The following is a 16,999-nucleotide window of genomic DNA, read 5'->3' on the forward strand; positions in this document are numbered from 1 at the left end:
AAGAGGTCATGGCAGCCATTTTCCCATGGCGTTGCAATGGACAAGAGTGAGGGAGCTACACTCCTGCCCCCAATGACCCCGCTGGGCCACCAGTGATGTAGGTAAGTCTGGGGGGCTTCAGAGATGGGGGAGGGTCTTAATTCATGGGGAGTAGGGAAGAAAGGAAAGAGGGGACATTGGGACAGGAGGGGGATCAGGGGCTTTTTTTTCACTGAACTGGTTAGGCACCATGAAGCTATAGTGGGCAGGAGAGACTCCCGTCTGCTTAAATCATTTTGAATATTGGCCTCCTCATGTTTAGTAATAGCAGGGCTTTTTTGAGGGGGTACTTGGGGGTACTGAGTACCGGCACCTTTTCCATTGTCTGCTAAAATTGACCCATGGAACCCAAGATTTACTGATAGAGCTCAGGCTCTCCAGTTCTGTCATCATAGATTCTGTGATTGGTTGCAGGGGGTCTGACTATTCTGGGGTGGGCCCCTCAGTGATAATCCCACTCCTGAAAGGTGGCCTAGCATTTGAGTACCGGCATCTTTTTTGCTAGAAAAACACACTGAGTAATAGTGATAATGTGATTCAACATATCAGTATGTCCATAGATTAGAGATTCAGGAGTATAGTTATTAAGGTGTTATGGTTCTAATGTGCATTTTTAGCCTCTTAACACATGTTAAAGGGCACAAAGGATGGTCCACAGGGTCAGTCATGGACCAGATAACTTTGGCTGAGCCACTGGGGCAGTAAAGCTTAAGAGAGAGGTGGGTGTTGGCATAAAGGGAATAAGGTGGGTGGAGGATGTAGATAGAAAACTATAAAGCAGGGGTTGAGTGACAGTGGAAATTGACTGGTGATCTGTTATTGGGGGGGGGGGGGAGGAGGTTGCTAACAAGCTGATTTTTGTGGGTTTTTTGTGAGGTATTGTGGAAAGCAGGTGGCAGCTTGGTTGAATGGTGGACTGAGGGAGGTGGGTTGGAATTGGTTTATTGCCCAGTATGTACCTTTGTTGTTGTTTTTTTTTTTTTTGGTGGGTAGGGGGAAATGAGAGTTTTATGTTACTGTGCTTATGTGGGATTGTTGGTGTTTTGGGGGTGGTTCCGGGGGGGGGGGGGGGGGTCACATCTGCAGAAGAATATGAAGTAATTCAGGAAATCTTCATTGGAATGGAAAAGGAAAATTGGGGTAAGGATAATGGGATTTGAGATATTGCTTTTCTTTTTTTTTATTTTTATAGCCTCAATACACAATGCTAATACAATAAATTAATAAAACATCATTCGCAACTGATCTGTACATAAAAAGGCTGCATTATCAAGGTTTAACGAATACTAACTTTATGCAGTGTACCATCTATTGTTGTGAAACCCCCCAAAGCACTCTGCATTGAGTTTTTGTTTTACCCCATCTTCCATTCACACTCAGACCACCTCCCAAACCTTATATATCTTGCCACAACATACACCCCCATACAAAGCAGTTTACATTTATAATATGCAGGTATTTTCTCTGTCCCTAGTGGGCCCACAATTTAATCATTGCACCTAGGGCAATGGAGGGTTAAGTGTGATTTGCTTGTGTTCATGGATCCAAAAACAGGTTTAGCCTTACCCTAGACACTTTTAAAGCAGGTCTAATTCAGGACGTTTTTCTTTCCGCCCCAAGGAAGTAGGTTTGCTATTGGTTATCAACAAAAAAAGTTCATCACATAACACCTCCCATGTCATTCCCATGAAACGCCCACTCTGAGAGAGTCTTCTTTTTGGCAACTATCAGACTTAGATCTTTTTTGTTTGTTTGATTACACACCTTAGATGTTTTTCTGCTAGAAAAAAACATGTATCTGCCAGTTATGCCATTTTTTAGACTTTCCCCCCAGATTCTATATAGCATGACCGAAATTGTGTGTGCAAATCCGGTCATATTCTGGACTTACATGCACAATTTAATTACTTAAGCCAATCAGCGCTGATAATTGCCACTTAAGCAATTATTGACACCTATTAGATTGTAAGCTCTTTGAGCAGGGACTGTCTTTCTTCTATGTTTGTGCAGCGCTGCGTACGCCTTGTAGCACTATAGAAATGCTAAATAGTAGTAGTAGTAGTAATTGGCATTAATTAGAATTTACATGCATAACTTGCTAGGCATATTCTGTAAAGTGGTGCATGTAAATTTGAATGGACTGGGCAGACCATGGGCACTCTGAAAAACTGTGCGCAGGGGTATAGAATATACCTGCTTTGCGCCTAACGTATGCACCGGTATTTATACAAAGTTTTATTTGGCATAAATGGACACGCCTAGAGTTAGGCGTAGGCATGGCCACTAGCCATATTCTATAAACACGTTAGGTGTATTTATTTATTTGTTACATTCTATAAACCACACCTAAACCTAGGTGCTGCTTACAGAATACACCTAGACAGAAAATTTTTGATGCTGATTTTTCAGGTGCCACATATAGAATCCAGTACTTTTTGCTTTGATTATGAGCCACTATATATAAAATTGAGAGGATAATTTATTTTCTGCATTTTTTGTATGCATTTTGGGAGGGGGGATTTTATAACTGGACACTTCCATTTAAACACCCCAAGGCTGCACAGTAGGATTATATTCACTAATGGCACCTGGGTGCCCAGCTTCCATTATAAAATGCTAATGTAACCCAGGTTTTGCCCATGTTCCACCAATGTATATGTCCCCTTGTATTTATATGCTATGTACAGTTTGCTTGCTGTTGCAGAATAGGGCTTAGGTGCCCTGCTGGCACTTTAGTTGGTAAATATCCACTTATATGCATACATGCAAGTATTCTCTGTATTTACACATGCAAGAGGCATGTAAATGCTGATGCCTAGATTGTAGAAATGCTACAAACGTTAGTCACATGAAAGGCAAATCTTGAAAAATGCTTAATCCTGAGATTTTATATGCATTCCATCATAGCCACAGGTGGAAATTGTAATAACATACAAAAGTGCCAGGGATGATTACATTTTTGGTGGGATGTAGGCAAAGAAGCTCATTGATTTAACCCCCCCCCCCCCACACACACACACACACACACACTCCATTTTAGTATAAATTAATTTTAATATTCCCACAAATTGGGATACATGTAGTTCTGACAGAGAGGAAAACCAGTAGAGGAGGAAGCGGACGATAAGATGCATTAGTCGCCAACTTATCCTGATGATTAGAGAGGACTGGGGAGAATAGACAGGCCTCTATAGAAAGTGGTGGCTCTGTTTCCCCTCCCAATCTTCTTTGTCAACAATTTGCCTTGGAAGCTATTGAATTAGCACATCTGAGAGGGCACCTCTTAAACATTTGGACCCTAGGCACATGTCTAAGTTCTCTATACTTTACCCTGCCCTGAAAGGAGCTCAGATCCTTCTTCAGATAAATGAATCAAGTCCATAAAACAGTAATCTCCAAATCTTGTTTGTGAGTCTCCAACAGATACAATTTTCAGAACATCACGGATGAACATGCCAGGAATATATTTACATACATGTAATTTCTGTGCCCAAGTTACCTTGGAAACAAATCCAGTTGGTGCTCAGTAGAGTGGGAGACAACTGTTTGTTGATTATCAAAACAGATCCTATTTTTGCACTGTATGGAATACAGAATTTACATGTTAAATGTGTGTTCATTCTCTTGTGCTCATATGAGAAAACATTAATTTGTTGAAAGTCACTGGCATAAACATAGGGTTAAATTATAAATATTCCACAACAATGTTTTAAAAAGATAACAAATAGGAACATTTCTAGTTAAATTATCTGCAAGTAGTATAAAATGATATTAAACTGACAAATGGCCCATCATATACCACTGTTTATATTCATAAATTTTCAGGTTCTTTTTGTCAGCCACCAAATACAATGCACTTTTGTTGATGCAATATATATACTTAATGGACATTTACAAATTATGGTTAAATTATTTCTTGCGTAGAAAATATTCTGTTCAGGGTAGCATTGGCTCAAATTTAATTTGTATTGATGTTTATATCTTACCTCTGTGGTTTAGGGAAATGGAAATAAATTGGGTCAGACAAGTAAAAATGAGCAGCTACTGCATGAAACAGCATAACCATTGAAACATCTAAATCCAAGTTAAAGAAATCTAAACCCAAATCTCTTGCTTGTGAATGAATCATATTGAAAAGAGACTGATACAAGCTTTATGTATATTTGTAAGTTGCTGGATCAGAAAAATGCTCAGATGCTGGCCTCTTTTACTGAACTACACTAGCAAAACCAGGCCGTGTCGCATTTGCCATGTGGTTTAGTAAAAGAGGCCCCAAATGTCTTTATTATAGTTTAACAAACAGAATAGGTTTATATATGTGGCTGCAGCACTATGTTCTGCATTAAAGGAAGGGAAACGGGACTTGATATACCGCTTTTCTGTGGTTTTTGCAACTACATTCAAAGTGGTTTACGTGCAATTACAGGTACTTATTTGTACCTGGGGCAATAGATGGTTAAGTAACTTGCCCAGCGTCACAAGGAGCTGCAGTGGGAATCAATCCCATTTAGAGGGTCTTTTACTAAGGCACACTAGTGTTTTTAGCATGCGTTAATATTTAGGGTTCGCTAAACATTAGCAACATCCATATATGTCACTAATGTTTAGCACCCCTAGTGCATGCTAAAAACACTAGTGTGCCTTATTAAAAGAGGCCCTTAGTGCAGCTATATTGCTGTGCGCTATCAGATTAGCATGTGCTTAGTACATGAGCCCTTGGCACCTATATAATGGGTGTTAGTAAAGGCTCATGTGGTAATCTGAAATGTAAAAATTAGTGTGTGGTCATTAATACCAAAATAGGAATTTCAGCCATTTTACCTCAGCGAGTTAGATATTGCTGGCAAGGTGATTAAATGGTTTGAAGAGTCTTAAGGAGAAGATCGTAAACATCAGAAGAATGAAGCTATGTCAGCTTCTTGGTTACTTGGTTGCAGTGTTCCACAAGGGTCACCTTCATCCCCTTTACTAAATGTATATTAAGCCACTAGGTGAGATTCTAACATTTCTTGGTGTTCTGATTATGTCCTACTCTGATGATATATTTCTTCTCTGTCCAGTGTTTTATACGTGATTGTACTTCATCTCTCTGGTCCTATGCTGTATAAATATGTGTTGCTCAGAGACCAATGTTTTCACTCTCTCTATTAAGCCATAATGAATGCTTACTTAATACTTTGCTCACTTTAGCCTTGAAAGTAGTTTTTGGGCATTGGAAGGCCCTGGGTCGTCACATATCAAGAATGGTGGAATTTGGTATTTCAGACTTATAAATATGATACCTTTCTGGCTAAAAAGTCATGTCGCTATATCACTTATAAGGAGAAGTGGTCTTTGTTATTGTCCTACTTTAGAGATGCTTGATGAGAATTGTTTTTCTTTTCTTACTCTCCACTCTTTCTCTCTTCTGTCCTTTTCATGACTTTTGCAATTTGTATGCTGTTATGATGTTACAGTGGATTGTCCTCTGTTATTCTATTTTAAATTAATAAAAATACTAAGACATAAAAGAAAATACTAAGGATATGTTAGTTAGGAATATTTATTTGGTAGATTTATGGGCCCATAAGAATATTTTAAAATATAGACAGAAAACTAATGTTGAATGGTTTGGGGATTTTGAAGCTGTACCTCAGAAAGTTTTGCATCTGGCCACTATGGAGATTTTAAATATAGCCCCTTTCACCCATAAGGGCTATGGTAGTAGTATACAGTTGGGGGATAGTTGGTTTTGGGGGGCTCATCAGACAATGGGAGCAATGTTGAGATGTGTACCTGGGTGTATTTTATGAAGTCCACTGCAGTGCCCCCTAGGGTATCATATTGCTTTCCTGGGATACCAGGGGAACCAGTCTACTAAAAATGCTGGCTCCTCCTACACCCCAATGGCTTGATTTTGTGTGTTTTGCACTTCAATGTTTTTTGTTTGAAAATGGACCAAAAAACAAAACGTCCAAATCACAAAACCTTGTATTTTCAAAAACAAAAGATGTTTTTCTTTTTTGAAAATGACCTTCTTTCCTATTCAGATTTTGGACATTTTTTGCAAACATCCAAACTGAGACTTAGACGTCATATCAAAAATGCCCCTTCAAAACTCTTTATATAGGGGAATTACTGTGGAATTATTTAAGATATTACAGTTGCTTCAAAAATACAGCAGCTAGACTTATCTTTAAAATGAACAAATTTCAGAGAGCAACTTCCCTTAAAAAGCTGCACTGGCTCACAGTTATGTCCTGTATAAATTTTAAAATTGCTTGTATGGTTTTTAATGGCAGGTCAAAATCCAGCAATCTTAACAAAATATTGTCTTTTATTATCTGATGGTAGAGCTTCTCGAGAAACACAGTTTTGTACTTTGCTATTTCTGACTTGTAAAAGGATGAATTTTAAGAAATATTTGGATTGCTCTTTGAAATACTTGTCTGTGGAAGTTTGAAATGGGATACTGACTTATATAAGATCTGTTCATTCTTACTTTTTATTTAGGAAACAATTTTTTTCAGATATGGATAATGATTTTATTTGTAATCCAGTCTTCTTTTAGATATTGCCTATACTATGTAATTCCTTCGGACTGAGATGTTCTCTTATTTTGTAATCTGCTGTATGGAGATACTGAGGGGCATAATCAAATGTGAACGCCCATTTCCATGGGCACCTATGTCTGAAAACGGGTATGTGAAGAGGCAGGACAGACCGTATTATCGAAAAAGATGGTTGTCCATCTTTCGTTTTGAAAATACGGTTTGGACGGACCAAATGCCATTGATTTGGTCCCTTCTGAGATGGGTGTTTTTTTTTTTTTTTTTGCGATAATGGAAACTAAAAACACCCAGCTCAGAAACGTCCCAATCCAAGCCATTTGATCATGGTAGGGACAAATGTACAACACTACCATAGTTACGGGTGGGGGGGTTGGCCTGGGTCTGCCTGCCTGAAATTCACTGCAGTACCCACTAAAAGTGCTCCATGGACAGGACTTGTTGCTGGTGTATAACCTTGGCACACCAGTTGACACCTGAAGACTAATCTCACTGAAAACGTCCTTTATTTGAATAAGCACGTTTACTCACAGTTAACTGCAGATCAGAGGCTGTGCCCCACTGGCAACGAGTCTCGCAATAGGTCCGAGCTGGCAGAATGGTGTACAATGCCCTCTTTCAGCAACATTCAAGGTAAGAACTAAGTGCTGTAACGTGGCTAACACATGAAAGGGATCTAAAAGTGTCTTACACAAATGGCCACTACCTCATGGACTACCGGAAACAAAACAGGGCACACCATGGGAGTAGAGCCTACCAACTACCAATATATTGAGCATTTAACACAAGCTAGTGGAATCACGGAGCCCAATACCCTACACCCATCACAATGCGTTGCTGATGTGACTCTGCAGTGCCCTTAACAGAAAAGGTGTCACACTCACCCGAGACCCACATCAGAACCAGGGAAAGGCTGTCAGAGGATAGAACACATTCTGCTGTCATGGAGGTGGGTACGGCATTTGAGGCTGGCATATAGGCTAGGAAAAAAGTTTGTAAAGTGGGTTTTTTTGGTGGGAGGGGATTAGTGACCACTGGGGGAGTCAGGGGAGGTCATCCCAGATTCCCTCCGGTGATCATCTGGTCAGTTGGGGCACTTTTTTGGGACTTGGACCGGAAAAAAGGGTCCAAATTGGACCAAATTCTCGTCAAAAACACCCTTCTTGTTTTGATTATCAGCTAAAGATGTCCATCTCTCCTCGGCCGATAACCACACCCCAGTCCTGCCTTCGCCACGCCTCCGACATGCCCCCGCGATCTTTGTTCGTCTCTGTGATGGACTGCAGTTGAGGACGCCAAAAATTGGGTTTTCGATTATACCGATTTGGGCGCCCACAAGAAACGGACGCCCATTTCCCAATTTGGGTTGAAATATGGGTGTCTTTCTCTTTTGAAAATAAGCTGGACTGTGAACTATAAGTCACACATACTTTTTACTGCTGTTTGGTAAAAGGGTCCCAAAAGCTTAATGCATATATCATCATCAGTCCAATCTTCTAATATAATTTGGGGCTCCTGACGAAAGCACGTCAGCTGAAACACAGCCGTGTCGGGTCTTTTGACAATACACTTGCAGAACTTGGGAAGCAATAAAGACTCATTTCCACCACCTAGCTTTGGCTTCCTCATCTTGTGTTTTCTCACTTCTTGTTCAGATTTGTACGTTTATGTGAGGATTAAAGTTCTCCTCTTCTTGTTTTCGGCTCTCTACATTACCCTCTTCAACTACTAGGAAATTTGTAAAAACAAATTTAAAAATAAATACTTTAATTCTCTGTATGAAAATACTAGAGGTTGAAAAAACAAGATTGGAGAGTCAGAGAAAATATACCAGAGTAAATATAACATCAAAAGGATAGGGTGGATCAAAAAGGTGAAGGAGTGGTACTCATGGGAGTCATTTTTATAAACTTTTTTTCCCCACTATTTTACCTTCAGAAAAATGCTTTTTGTATAATTATCCCAGCAATTCTATACACATGGAGGGTAATTTTATAACAGGACCTCCACTAATTGTGCTGGTTAAGGCATCTATTGTAAGCCTATTCTATAATGAACAGTTGACATCTTCTTTTCTTTATAGAATAGTAGTTCAAATGCAGGATTTCTCATATAAACATATCCACTTATGTTTATAAAATAGCTTCAAAATAGGCACCTAATTAGGTGGCCTGTTATATTTACCCTCTACATTGTTACACAGAAACACTTCAACCCTTATATTGTACCGTTCCCTTGGATTCTTGCAACCCAAGTGCATGACCCTGTTAATACATGTGTTAGAATGTGCAAATAGACAAAATACTGCAAAATGATTTGGAAAATAATTTGTTTTGTTGTAGCCTGTTTTTTCATCACTAAGTACATTTTTAGGCTTGATACCCTTTAATAAATGGGCTTTTTTATTTTAAAAGTTTGATCTATCATAGGCACTTTGAATATTTAGTATTGCAAAGCTCTCATTAACGAACAAAAGGGTAGAATGGTGGTGTTTCTAAAATAAACATGCATTGTTACAAAATAATGGGGATATGTGCCTAATGTAGGCATATACATTTGTTCAATGTTTCAATTGGTGTAAATGGCCATGCCTAAATTAGGTGTGATTCCTCAGCATATATGGTATTCTATCAACTATGCCTAACTTTGTTTGGCTTATAGAATAGTGCTTTTTTTCAACACTGATTTTTTTTGTGTCATATATAGAATCTATTCCTTTTTAGATGAAGAAATATAACAAATATTTGGTGAATTCACCATACCTCGGAGTATGAATTCACTCTCTTTTCTCAAGCCCATCATTCCTTCTCCAGAACTGACTTTTTTCTAATATCTAAGGGCCCTGTTAAAAATTAGCATGCACTAACCATGTAGATGCCCATAATATTCCAATGGGTGTCCACATGGTTAGGACCAAAACACTAGTGCGACTTTGTAAACAGGGCCCTAAGAATTTAGTATCACTAGTGTTACGCTCCAACATAGAGAGTGCATTCATTTCTGATAGTATTGGATGTCTTTTCCAATTTTTAGCTAATATTCCAACATCACCTTTTCTATTATGGAGATTTAATAATACACTTTTATTAGATGATGAGTTTAAAAGTTCAATGGAAGAATTTATAAAAGAATATTTTGTGATTAATGATGGTTCTATGAACTCATTGGTTGCTTTGTGGGATGTTTTTAAAACAACTCTTAGGGGATCACATCATAAGATACACTGGTAAAATGAATAGACTCCAAAATTCTTGAATTAACAGTTTAGAAGAAATGTTAAAATCACTGATGTCTTAAACAAAATTATGAACATTTTAATCCAGATACAATGTACTATTAAGCAAGAAAGCTAAAGCTGAAATTTTCATTCAAAAAACTTGTTATTATGAATCCTCCAATACAGCAGGTAAAAGGCTTGCAAATTACCTAAAAGGCAAAGGACAAATTATACTACTACTATAAATCATTTCTATAGCACTACCAGTTGTACGCAGCACTTCACAAATGAACATGAAGAAAAGACAGTCCCTGCTCAAAACATCTTACAATCTAAATCAGGACAGACAGACAGGACCAATAAGGATAAGGGTAAGACAGACAGAAGGACACATAGGAAAAGGGACTATTGAAAAGAGGAGGACAAGATAAAGGTTACGAGTAAGTGACAAGTTAGGAGTCAAAAGCAGCATCAAACAGGTAGGCCTTAAGCCGGGATTTGAAGGCGGCCAGGGATGGAGATAGTCGTAACGGCTCAGGAAGCCCATTCCAGGCATAAGGTGCGGTGAGACAAAAGGAACGGAGTCTGGAGTTAGCGATGGAGGAGAAGGGTGTAATTAGGAGAGATCTGCCTAGTGAACGGAGTTCCTGGGAGGGAGTGTAGGGAGAGATGAGGGTGGAGTGGTAGTGAGGTAGCAATCGAAAAAGATAGGAATAGCTCAATACTTATCTTCAAAAATAGATCAGTTTGCTAAATGTTGCAATAACCTTTATACCTCTGAAAGCCCTACTGATTCCAGTGATTTAGAGAAATTCTTGTCTTGTATACATATACCGAAATTGGCTAATAACGACAATGAAAATTTGGAAATGGACATTGCAAAGGATGAGATATTAAAAGCAATATCTATTATGCAACAAGGTAAAACACCTGGAATGGATGGTTTCATGGTAGAGTTCTGTGATCCATTCAACCATTTATTTGTACCCTACTCACTGAAATTATACCAAGTAATGATTTCATGAGAGGATATATCCGGCATGATGGCAGAAGCCTTGATAATTATGTTACACAAGTCAGGTAGAGACCCTTCTGAGGTTTCCAACTATAGATCTATCTTATAAACAGGGCCTTTATTTGAGGGGGTACTTGGGGGTACTGAGTACCGGCACCTTTTCCATTGTCTGCTAAAATTGACCCATGATCCCCAAGTTTTATTGAAAGAGCTCAGGCCCTACACACCAATTCTGCCTTGTCATAGATTCTGTGACTAGTTGCAGGGGGCCTGGCTATTGTGGGATGGGTTCCTCAGTGATTACCCCATCTCTGAAGGGTGGCCTGGCATTTGAGTACCGGCATCTTTTTTGCTAGCAAAAACACACTGCTTATAAATATAGATAGGAAAATATTTGCTAAACTTCTTACAAATAGACTAAATTGCTATATAGATACACTGATACAATCAGTAACAAACATTCATCTAATATTATGAGATTATTTTGTATAGCTAATGCAGTTATCTAAACATATCAATGACCCAGCCATTAGATGCTGAGACGGCCTTAAGAGTCGAATGGTTATATGTTTTGTGTATTTGAGATATTCAAATTTGGCCCTCAATTCTGTCATATGATAACATCACTATATAGACAGCAAACTGCCAGATTATATGTAAATAAAATCTTAGCTTAACCTTTCAAACTACAAAAAGGTAACTGTCAAGGGTGCCCTTTATCACCACTTCTATTCGATTTAGCACTAAAACCACTTTTATTGGCCATAAAACAAAATACAAGCATTCATAGTATTAAGTACAAAGGCACAAAATATTACCAGCCTTGCTTATTTAAGGTAGCATTTAATGTTGTTTGCCAAGCATGTTATAATCTTATTAGTAGTGGTTTCATTGTATTTAGACATATGACCTTGTATCTGTTGTTAAACATTTCGTGACAGAGTGTAGATATCTGAGTACTTAATGTTATGGTATTAGGAATCTCAGTAGTTGGATGAGCATTTCTGAAGTATGCCTTAAGGGGTATGCTTAACCATTTAAAATATTGAGTAAAATAAAGTCTATGAATTCACTGTGCCTATGTGAATGACATATAAGGATGACCTTGCAAGAAGTCTTCAACTGTCAATATACCTTTTTGGGCCCAGGAATCCCATAATAAGCACACACTCAGGCATATTTTCAAAGCACTTTGGGAGGCTAAGTTCCATAGGTTTCTATGGAACTTTGGGAGGCTAAGTGCTTTGAAAATGAGCCCCACTGTCATTCATGAGATTAGGGTTATTCCAAATACACCAATAGATAGAGCCTACCATTTTGTGAGGAAGAATCAAGTCCACCAAAGCAGTTAAGGTAGACTTAAAAATCAAGTTATCCCTTAGTTGTTTGGGCAGATGTGCACCAATAACATACTACTATATTTGGTTATTCTTTACGTTCTGCTTTTGAGCAACAATTATCCCCCCCCCCCCCCCCACCACCACCACCATACACACACACACACACCGTCTTTGCAGGCATGCTTGGAATCAACTTGTCATTCAGCTTTTTATTTTGTTGCTCCTCTCAAATGGAATGCTTTGCCTGTATTCATTCATAAAGAAGTGTCCTTTAAAAAGTTCAAGTCTGTTAAAAACACATTTTTCTCTTTATAGCTTTTAATCGTCATCCTGGGTAGATAGCCATTTTGTGAGTCACTTGATTTGTGCGAGACTGATACGATCTGAATGTTTGATCTAGGCTATGATAGTCTTCTATCTTGTCAATATTATAGGGTTCCGTTTCTTTTGTTTGTCAATTTTTGTATGTTTTTATTGTATACAGCTTTGGCCTGGTTTGATTTGTTTTTTTCAGAAAAGGAGGTAGAGTAAGTTTGAATAAACTATACAGTATAACCATTTTGGTTTCCAACATGAACATAGATCTTTCACCTTATTAATTATATTCTGTTGATTAGTTATAATTTTAAATGTAATCAGGTAGTAATTGTAGAGAAAGATACCTAACACTGTACGGTTGAAATTTAAAAAGAAAATTATCCAGGTGAACTTTAGTACAATGTACGTTAAAAGGTGAAACTTCTGACTTGGACCAGTTGCTGCTGTATCCAGATAAAGTGCTAAAAAGGCTAATCAAGGGCCTCTTTTACCATTCTGCGGTAGCGGTAGCACACAAATTTGCCATAGGCCAAGGACCCCTTTTACTGCAGTGGGTAAAACGTTTTTTTTTTTTGTTTTTTTTTTAAAGGAAATGGCCATGCTGTGCTGTTTGCTTAGTGCACCTGACATGCTCATCACAGTCTTGTATACTCACTGCTAGATACAACTGGCACCATCTTCTATTTGCACCACAGATACATTGCAGTTTTTCCTGCACTTCATATGAGAGTGCTGCCTCAGCACTTTAGCACATTGTTTTGGTGACCCCTGAAGCAGGTGGTTTGTACCACCGAAACACAGACCGTGTTGGGTCCTCCCTTTCAAGCAGCAAATAAAGCAGTTTCAAGCATCATTTCCTGCCTCTACTCTCTTCTGTACGTGTGGTAAATTAACCACTTGCCATGCGGCCATTTTCCAGAGAAGCCCTTACCACCACCTATTTAGGAGGCTGTAAGGGCTCCCACGCTAACCCAATTACCGCCAGTTAAGCCCCCAGCACTAACCCCCCCCCCCCCAATTCTGACTCACCAGAAATGGCGCACAGTCAGTGTAGGCACTACCTGTGTAAAGGTAGGTGCAGGATCTGTGCCTAAAATTTATGTGAAGCCCAAAAAAGGGGGCAAGGAAATGGGAGGGCTATGGGCATTTTAGGGGCAGGGTTTTGAGTTACATCCATAACTGTAGAATAATGGTGCTTTGCACGTAAATTTTAGGCGTAGGTATTTGCACTACATTTTTGTTGATGCAAATGGTGGTGCCAATATTTACGTGCAACCTCTCTGCTTAAGCATTAATGCTATATACTGCTCTGAATTTTAGGCATTGCTTATAGAATACCATTTAAGCATTTTTTTTTTAAAGAGCCAATTGTTTAGGCACCGATTTTAGAATCTAGCCCTATATGTCTTGTTGTATTTGTACTTCCTCCAATCTTTGATGTTTACTATGTTTGTTGACTTTTATTGTGATATATCACTAACATACATGAAAAATCAAAATAAAACTGTTGAACTGAAAAAAAAAGGTTAAAGAAAGACCAATTAACTGCAAAAATGGTGAAATGGTGAGATAAAGAAGTTACTAAAGCCTAAACAATGCCTTTCATATATCAAAAGTGGATCTAAATAGAAAAAATAACCCAGAATGGAGCATACATACTGCCAATAAGGTGTAGTTTGAGATCCAAGATGGCGACAGTCTGAGACGCGCTACCAGATGCGTCTCACTTTCCTCCATACAACGCTGTAGTGGCTGGCTCCTTTCCTGACCCTCACTATGGGGAAACGGAGAGGTAAAGTCAGGGAGATTCCCTCTCTCCCTGGTGGGTCTAGACAGCTTCGTCAAGCGCGACTGGAAGATTTTGGAATCACGCTGGGACTCGGGAGAGTTTCTACTCCGTCTGAGGAGGCTGGCGCTTCGGCGTTGGCCGACAGTGCAGACGGGGCTTCCCTGAGCCCCGTCGAACGTGTGGCCCCCCACAACCAGGAAGTGGAGGCTTTCTTCAGAGCCCTTGCGCTCCAGCCCAGAGTGGAAATCGGAGTGACCAGGGAGGGAGCCTGTTGGAGCCAAGTGAAGAACACGGTGCTGCCAGCCTAGAAGCCCCAGAAATATCACCTTCTCCTGTGCTGTTGTCTCAGACAGTGAGTATCCTGGAGCAGGCTGCTAAAGCACCGCTTCCTGTGTTGACTTTTGGGAAAATGGAAAAGCCTGCCGTAGTGACCTTGGAGTCACTTTGGGACCTAACCTTTACAGCACATGCTTCCCTACAATCTTTGGCAGTTAAAAATGCGGTAACTATAAAGTCTTTATCAGAAACTGCACTCTCTCAAATGAAAAAGACTGATTCTCAAGCCAGGGAAGTTAAAGCTCTTACCGAAAAAGCTTCAAAATTGGAACTTGTGGGTCAAGCACTAATTAAAGATAAGAACTTTACTTCTAGACAGCTGGAATATCTCGAGAATCAGTCTAAAAGACTAAACTTAAGGCTGATAAACTTTCCCAGTTCACCTTTGATTACACCTATTCAGATGGTTAAGAAATATCTTATTGAAATACTGGGTATGTCAGATACCTCCCTACCACCAATAACTCGCGCTTTCTATTTACAAACTGATCCACGTAAGGAATCAGGGGAACCTTTCCAGGATGGTAGGGAGTTGAATCTGACTTCCTTTTTGGAGTCGTCTCTTGAGGTTGTAACAAAGCGGGCAACTTTATTGGTCACATTTGCTTTGGAAATGGACAGAGATGCAGTATTGAGGCTCTCATTAAGACACTTGGATTCAAATTTTTTGGGGTCTAGAATAAGAATTTACCCTGACTTATCTAGAGAGACTCAAAAAAGGCGTAAAGCCTTTTTGGCTTTGCACACAAGAACTTTGGCAATAGGAGCTAACTTCCTATTGAAATTTCCTTGTATTTGTAAATTGTATTTCAATCTAAACAGTTTCAATTCTTTGACCCTAAACAATTGGAGGAATTTCTACTAAGTAGGGAAGAAGTAAATGTAGTGGTATAGCCCCATATGTTCACTGTTTAACAGACATGGAGGGAACACCCAGGATATATTTTTGGCGCATCATTTATTTGTATTACCTTTAAAAATTTCATTTAGATTAGTATATAATCTTGCATCTTGGATTATTTCTTTAATTTGTGGTCAATAGTCAGTGAAACTTGAATTTAAGAATTTCTATTGTTATATTATGTATAATTTCCAAGTAGTGTATTATCACTCATAATTGTAAATTTATGTTTGTTAAAAAGCTTAATTAAATAATAATAAAAAAAAAGGTGTAGTTTGAAAAAAATAAGGAGCTTTTTTACTAAGCAGTGTAAGCGTCTACACATGCCCAACGTGCACCAAAATGGAGTTATCGCCCGGCTACCACTTGGCACACTTTGGCACACTTCTGATACATGCGGCCAAAAAATATTAACTCGTATATCATACCTGAGCCAAGTGGCATTTGACGTGCGTAGGTCATTACCACGCGGTTACCACGTGAGACTTTACCGCTAGGTTAATGGCTGGTGGTAAAGTCTCATACCCAAAATGGACACATGGCAATTTTTATTTTGCTGCACGTCCATTTTCGGCACAAAATTTAAAAAGGCATTTTTTGCAGGTGCACTGAAAAATGATTCTGTGTGTGCCCAAAACACACACCTACACTACCGCAGGCCATTGTTCAGCACACCTTAGTAAAAAGGACCCCTAACATTTTAATAATTGATCTAAGATGAGGATACGTAGACATTGAAGAGTCTAAGAGAACACCAAGATAGAGCATTTGTGTCAAAATTAGTACTGAATAGTTGTCTAAGGTAATGTTTTTTGGACAAACAATAGATTTTGATCAAGTCAGAAATAATATTTGGGTTTTATTTAGATTCAACAGAAATATGTGAGCAGTCATCCACTGCCTAATGACGGAAATACTATGACTCAAATAAGTTGTTGCTGCAGAGGTAATCTTAAACCACTCAGAAGTATCAAAGCCTTGTTTAACTTGAAATTGACAATCCTTTAAAAAAGGCTGAAACCATGCGAGAACTTTTTCTCCAACACCCAAGTAAGGCAGATGATCAATCAATATTATATGGTTGACAGTGTCAAATGCTGCAGATCTAAAGTTACCATAAAATAATGGAAACCTCAATCAAAGCCCATCTTTGTTATCAATCACTTAAACTAGTGTTTCAGTGCTGTGTTTTGGGTGAAAACTAAATTGATTTTTGTCTAATAGACCGTGGGGCTCATAGGGCTCATTTTCAAAAGAGGAAAACTTCCAAAAAGTGGCATAAAATCTGCATTTGGATATTATTTTCTCAAAAAAAAATGTACACATTGGTATTTTTTAAAACAATTTTTAGACATTTTACTATGAAGTCTGTCAGAAGTGCATTCAACTCACAAGGGGGCGTGTCAGGGGCGTGTTAAGGGTGAGAGTTGGGAGTTCCTAACACTTGGACGTTTTTCAGCTATAAAGGAAAAAAAACAAAACTGTCCAGGACTAAA

The 16,999-nt window shown here is 38.8% G+C and overlaps 1 protein-coding gene across 1 annotated transcript in view; it reads left to right on the forward strand.

The window, feature by feature from the left end:
- The first annotated feature begins 14,675 nt into the window (after window positions 1-14,675).
- LRP1B (LDL receptor related protein 1B) overlaps window positions 14,676-16,999 on the forward strand; it is a 1,639,960-nt gene continuing 1,637,636 nt past the window's right edge. The window contains 1 exon segment of the mRNA XM_030210865.1: window positions 14,676-15,036. Coding sequence (XP_030066725.1) covers window positions 14,676-15,036 — 361 coding nt within the window.

This window comes from Microcaecilia unicolor, chromosome 7 (genome assembly GCF_901765095.1).
Source record: "Microcaecilia unicolor chromosome 7, aMicUni1.1, whole genome shotgun sequence".
Classification (NCBI taxonomy): Eukaryota; Metazoa; Chordata; class Amphibia; order Gymnophiona; family Siphonopidae; genus Microcaecilia; species Microcaecilia unicolor.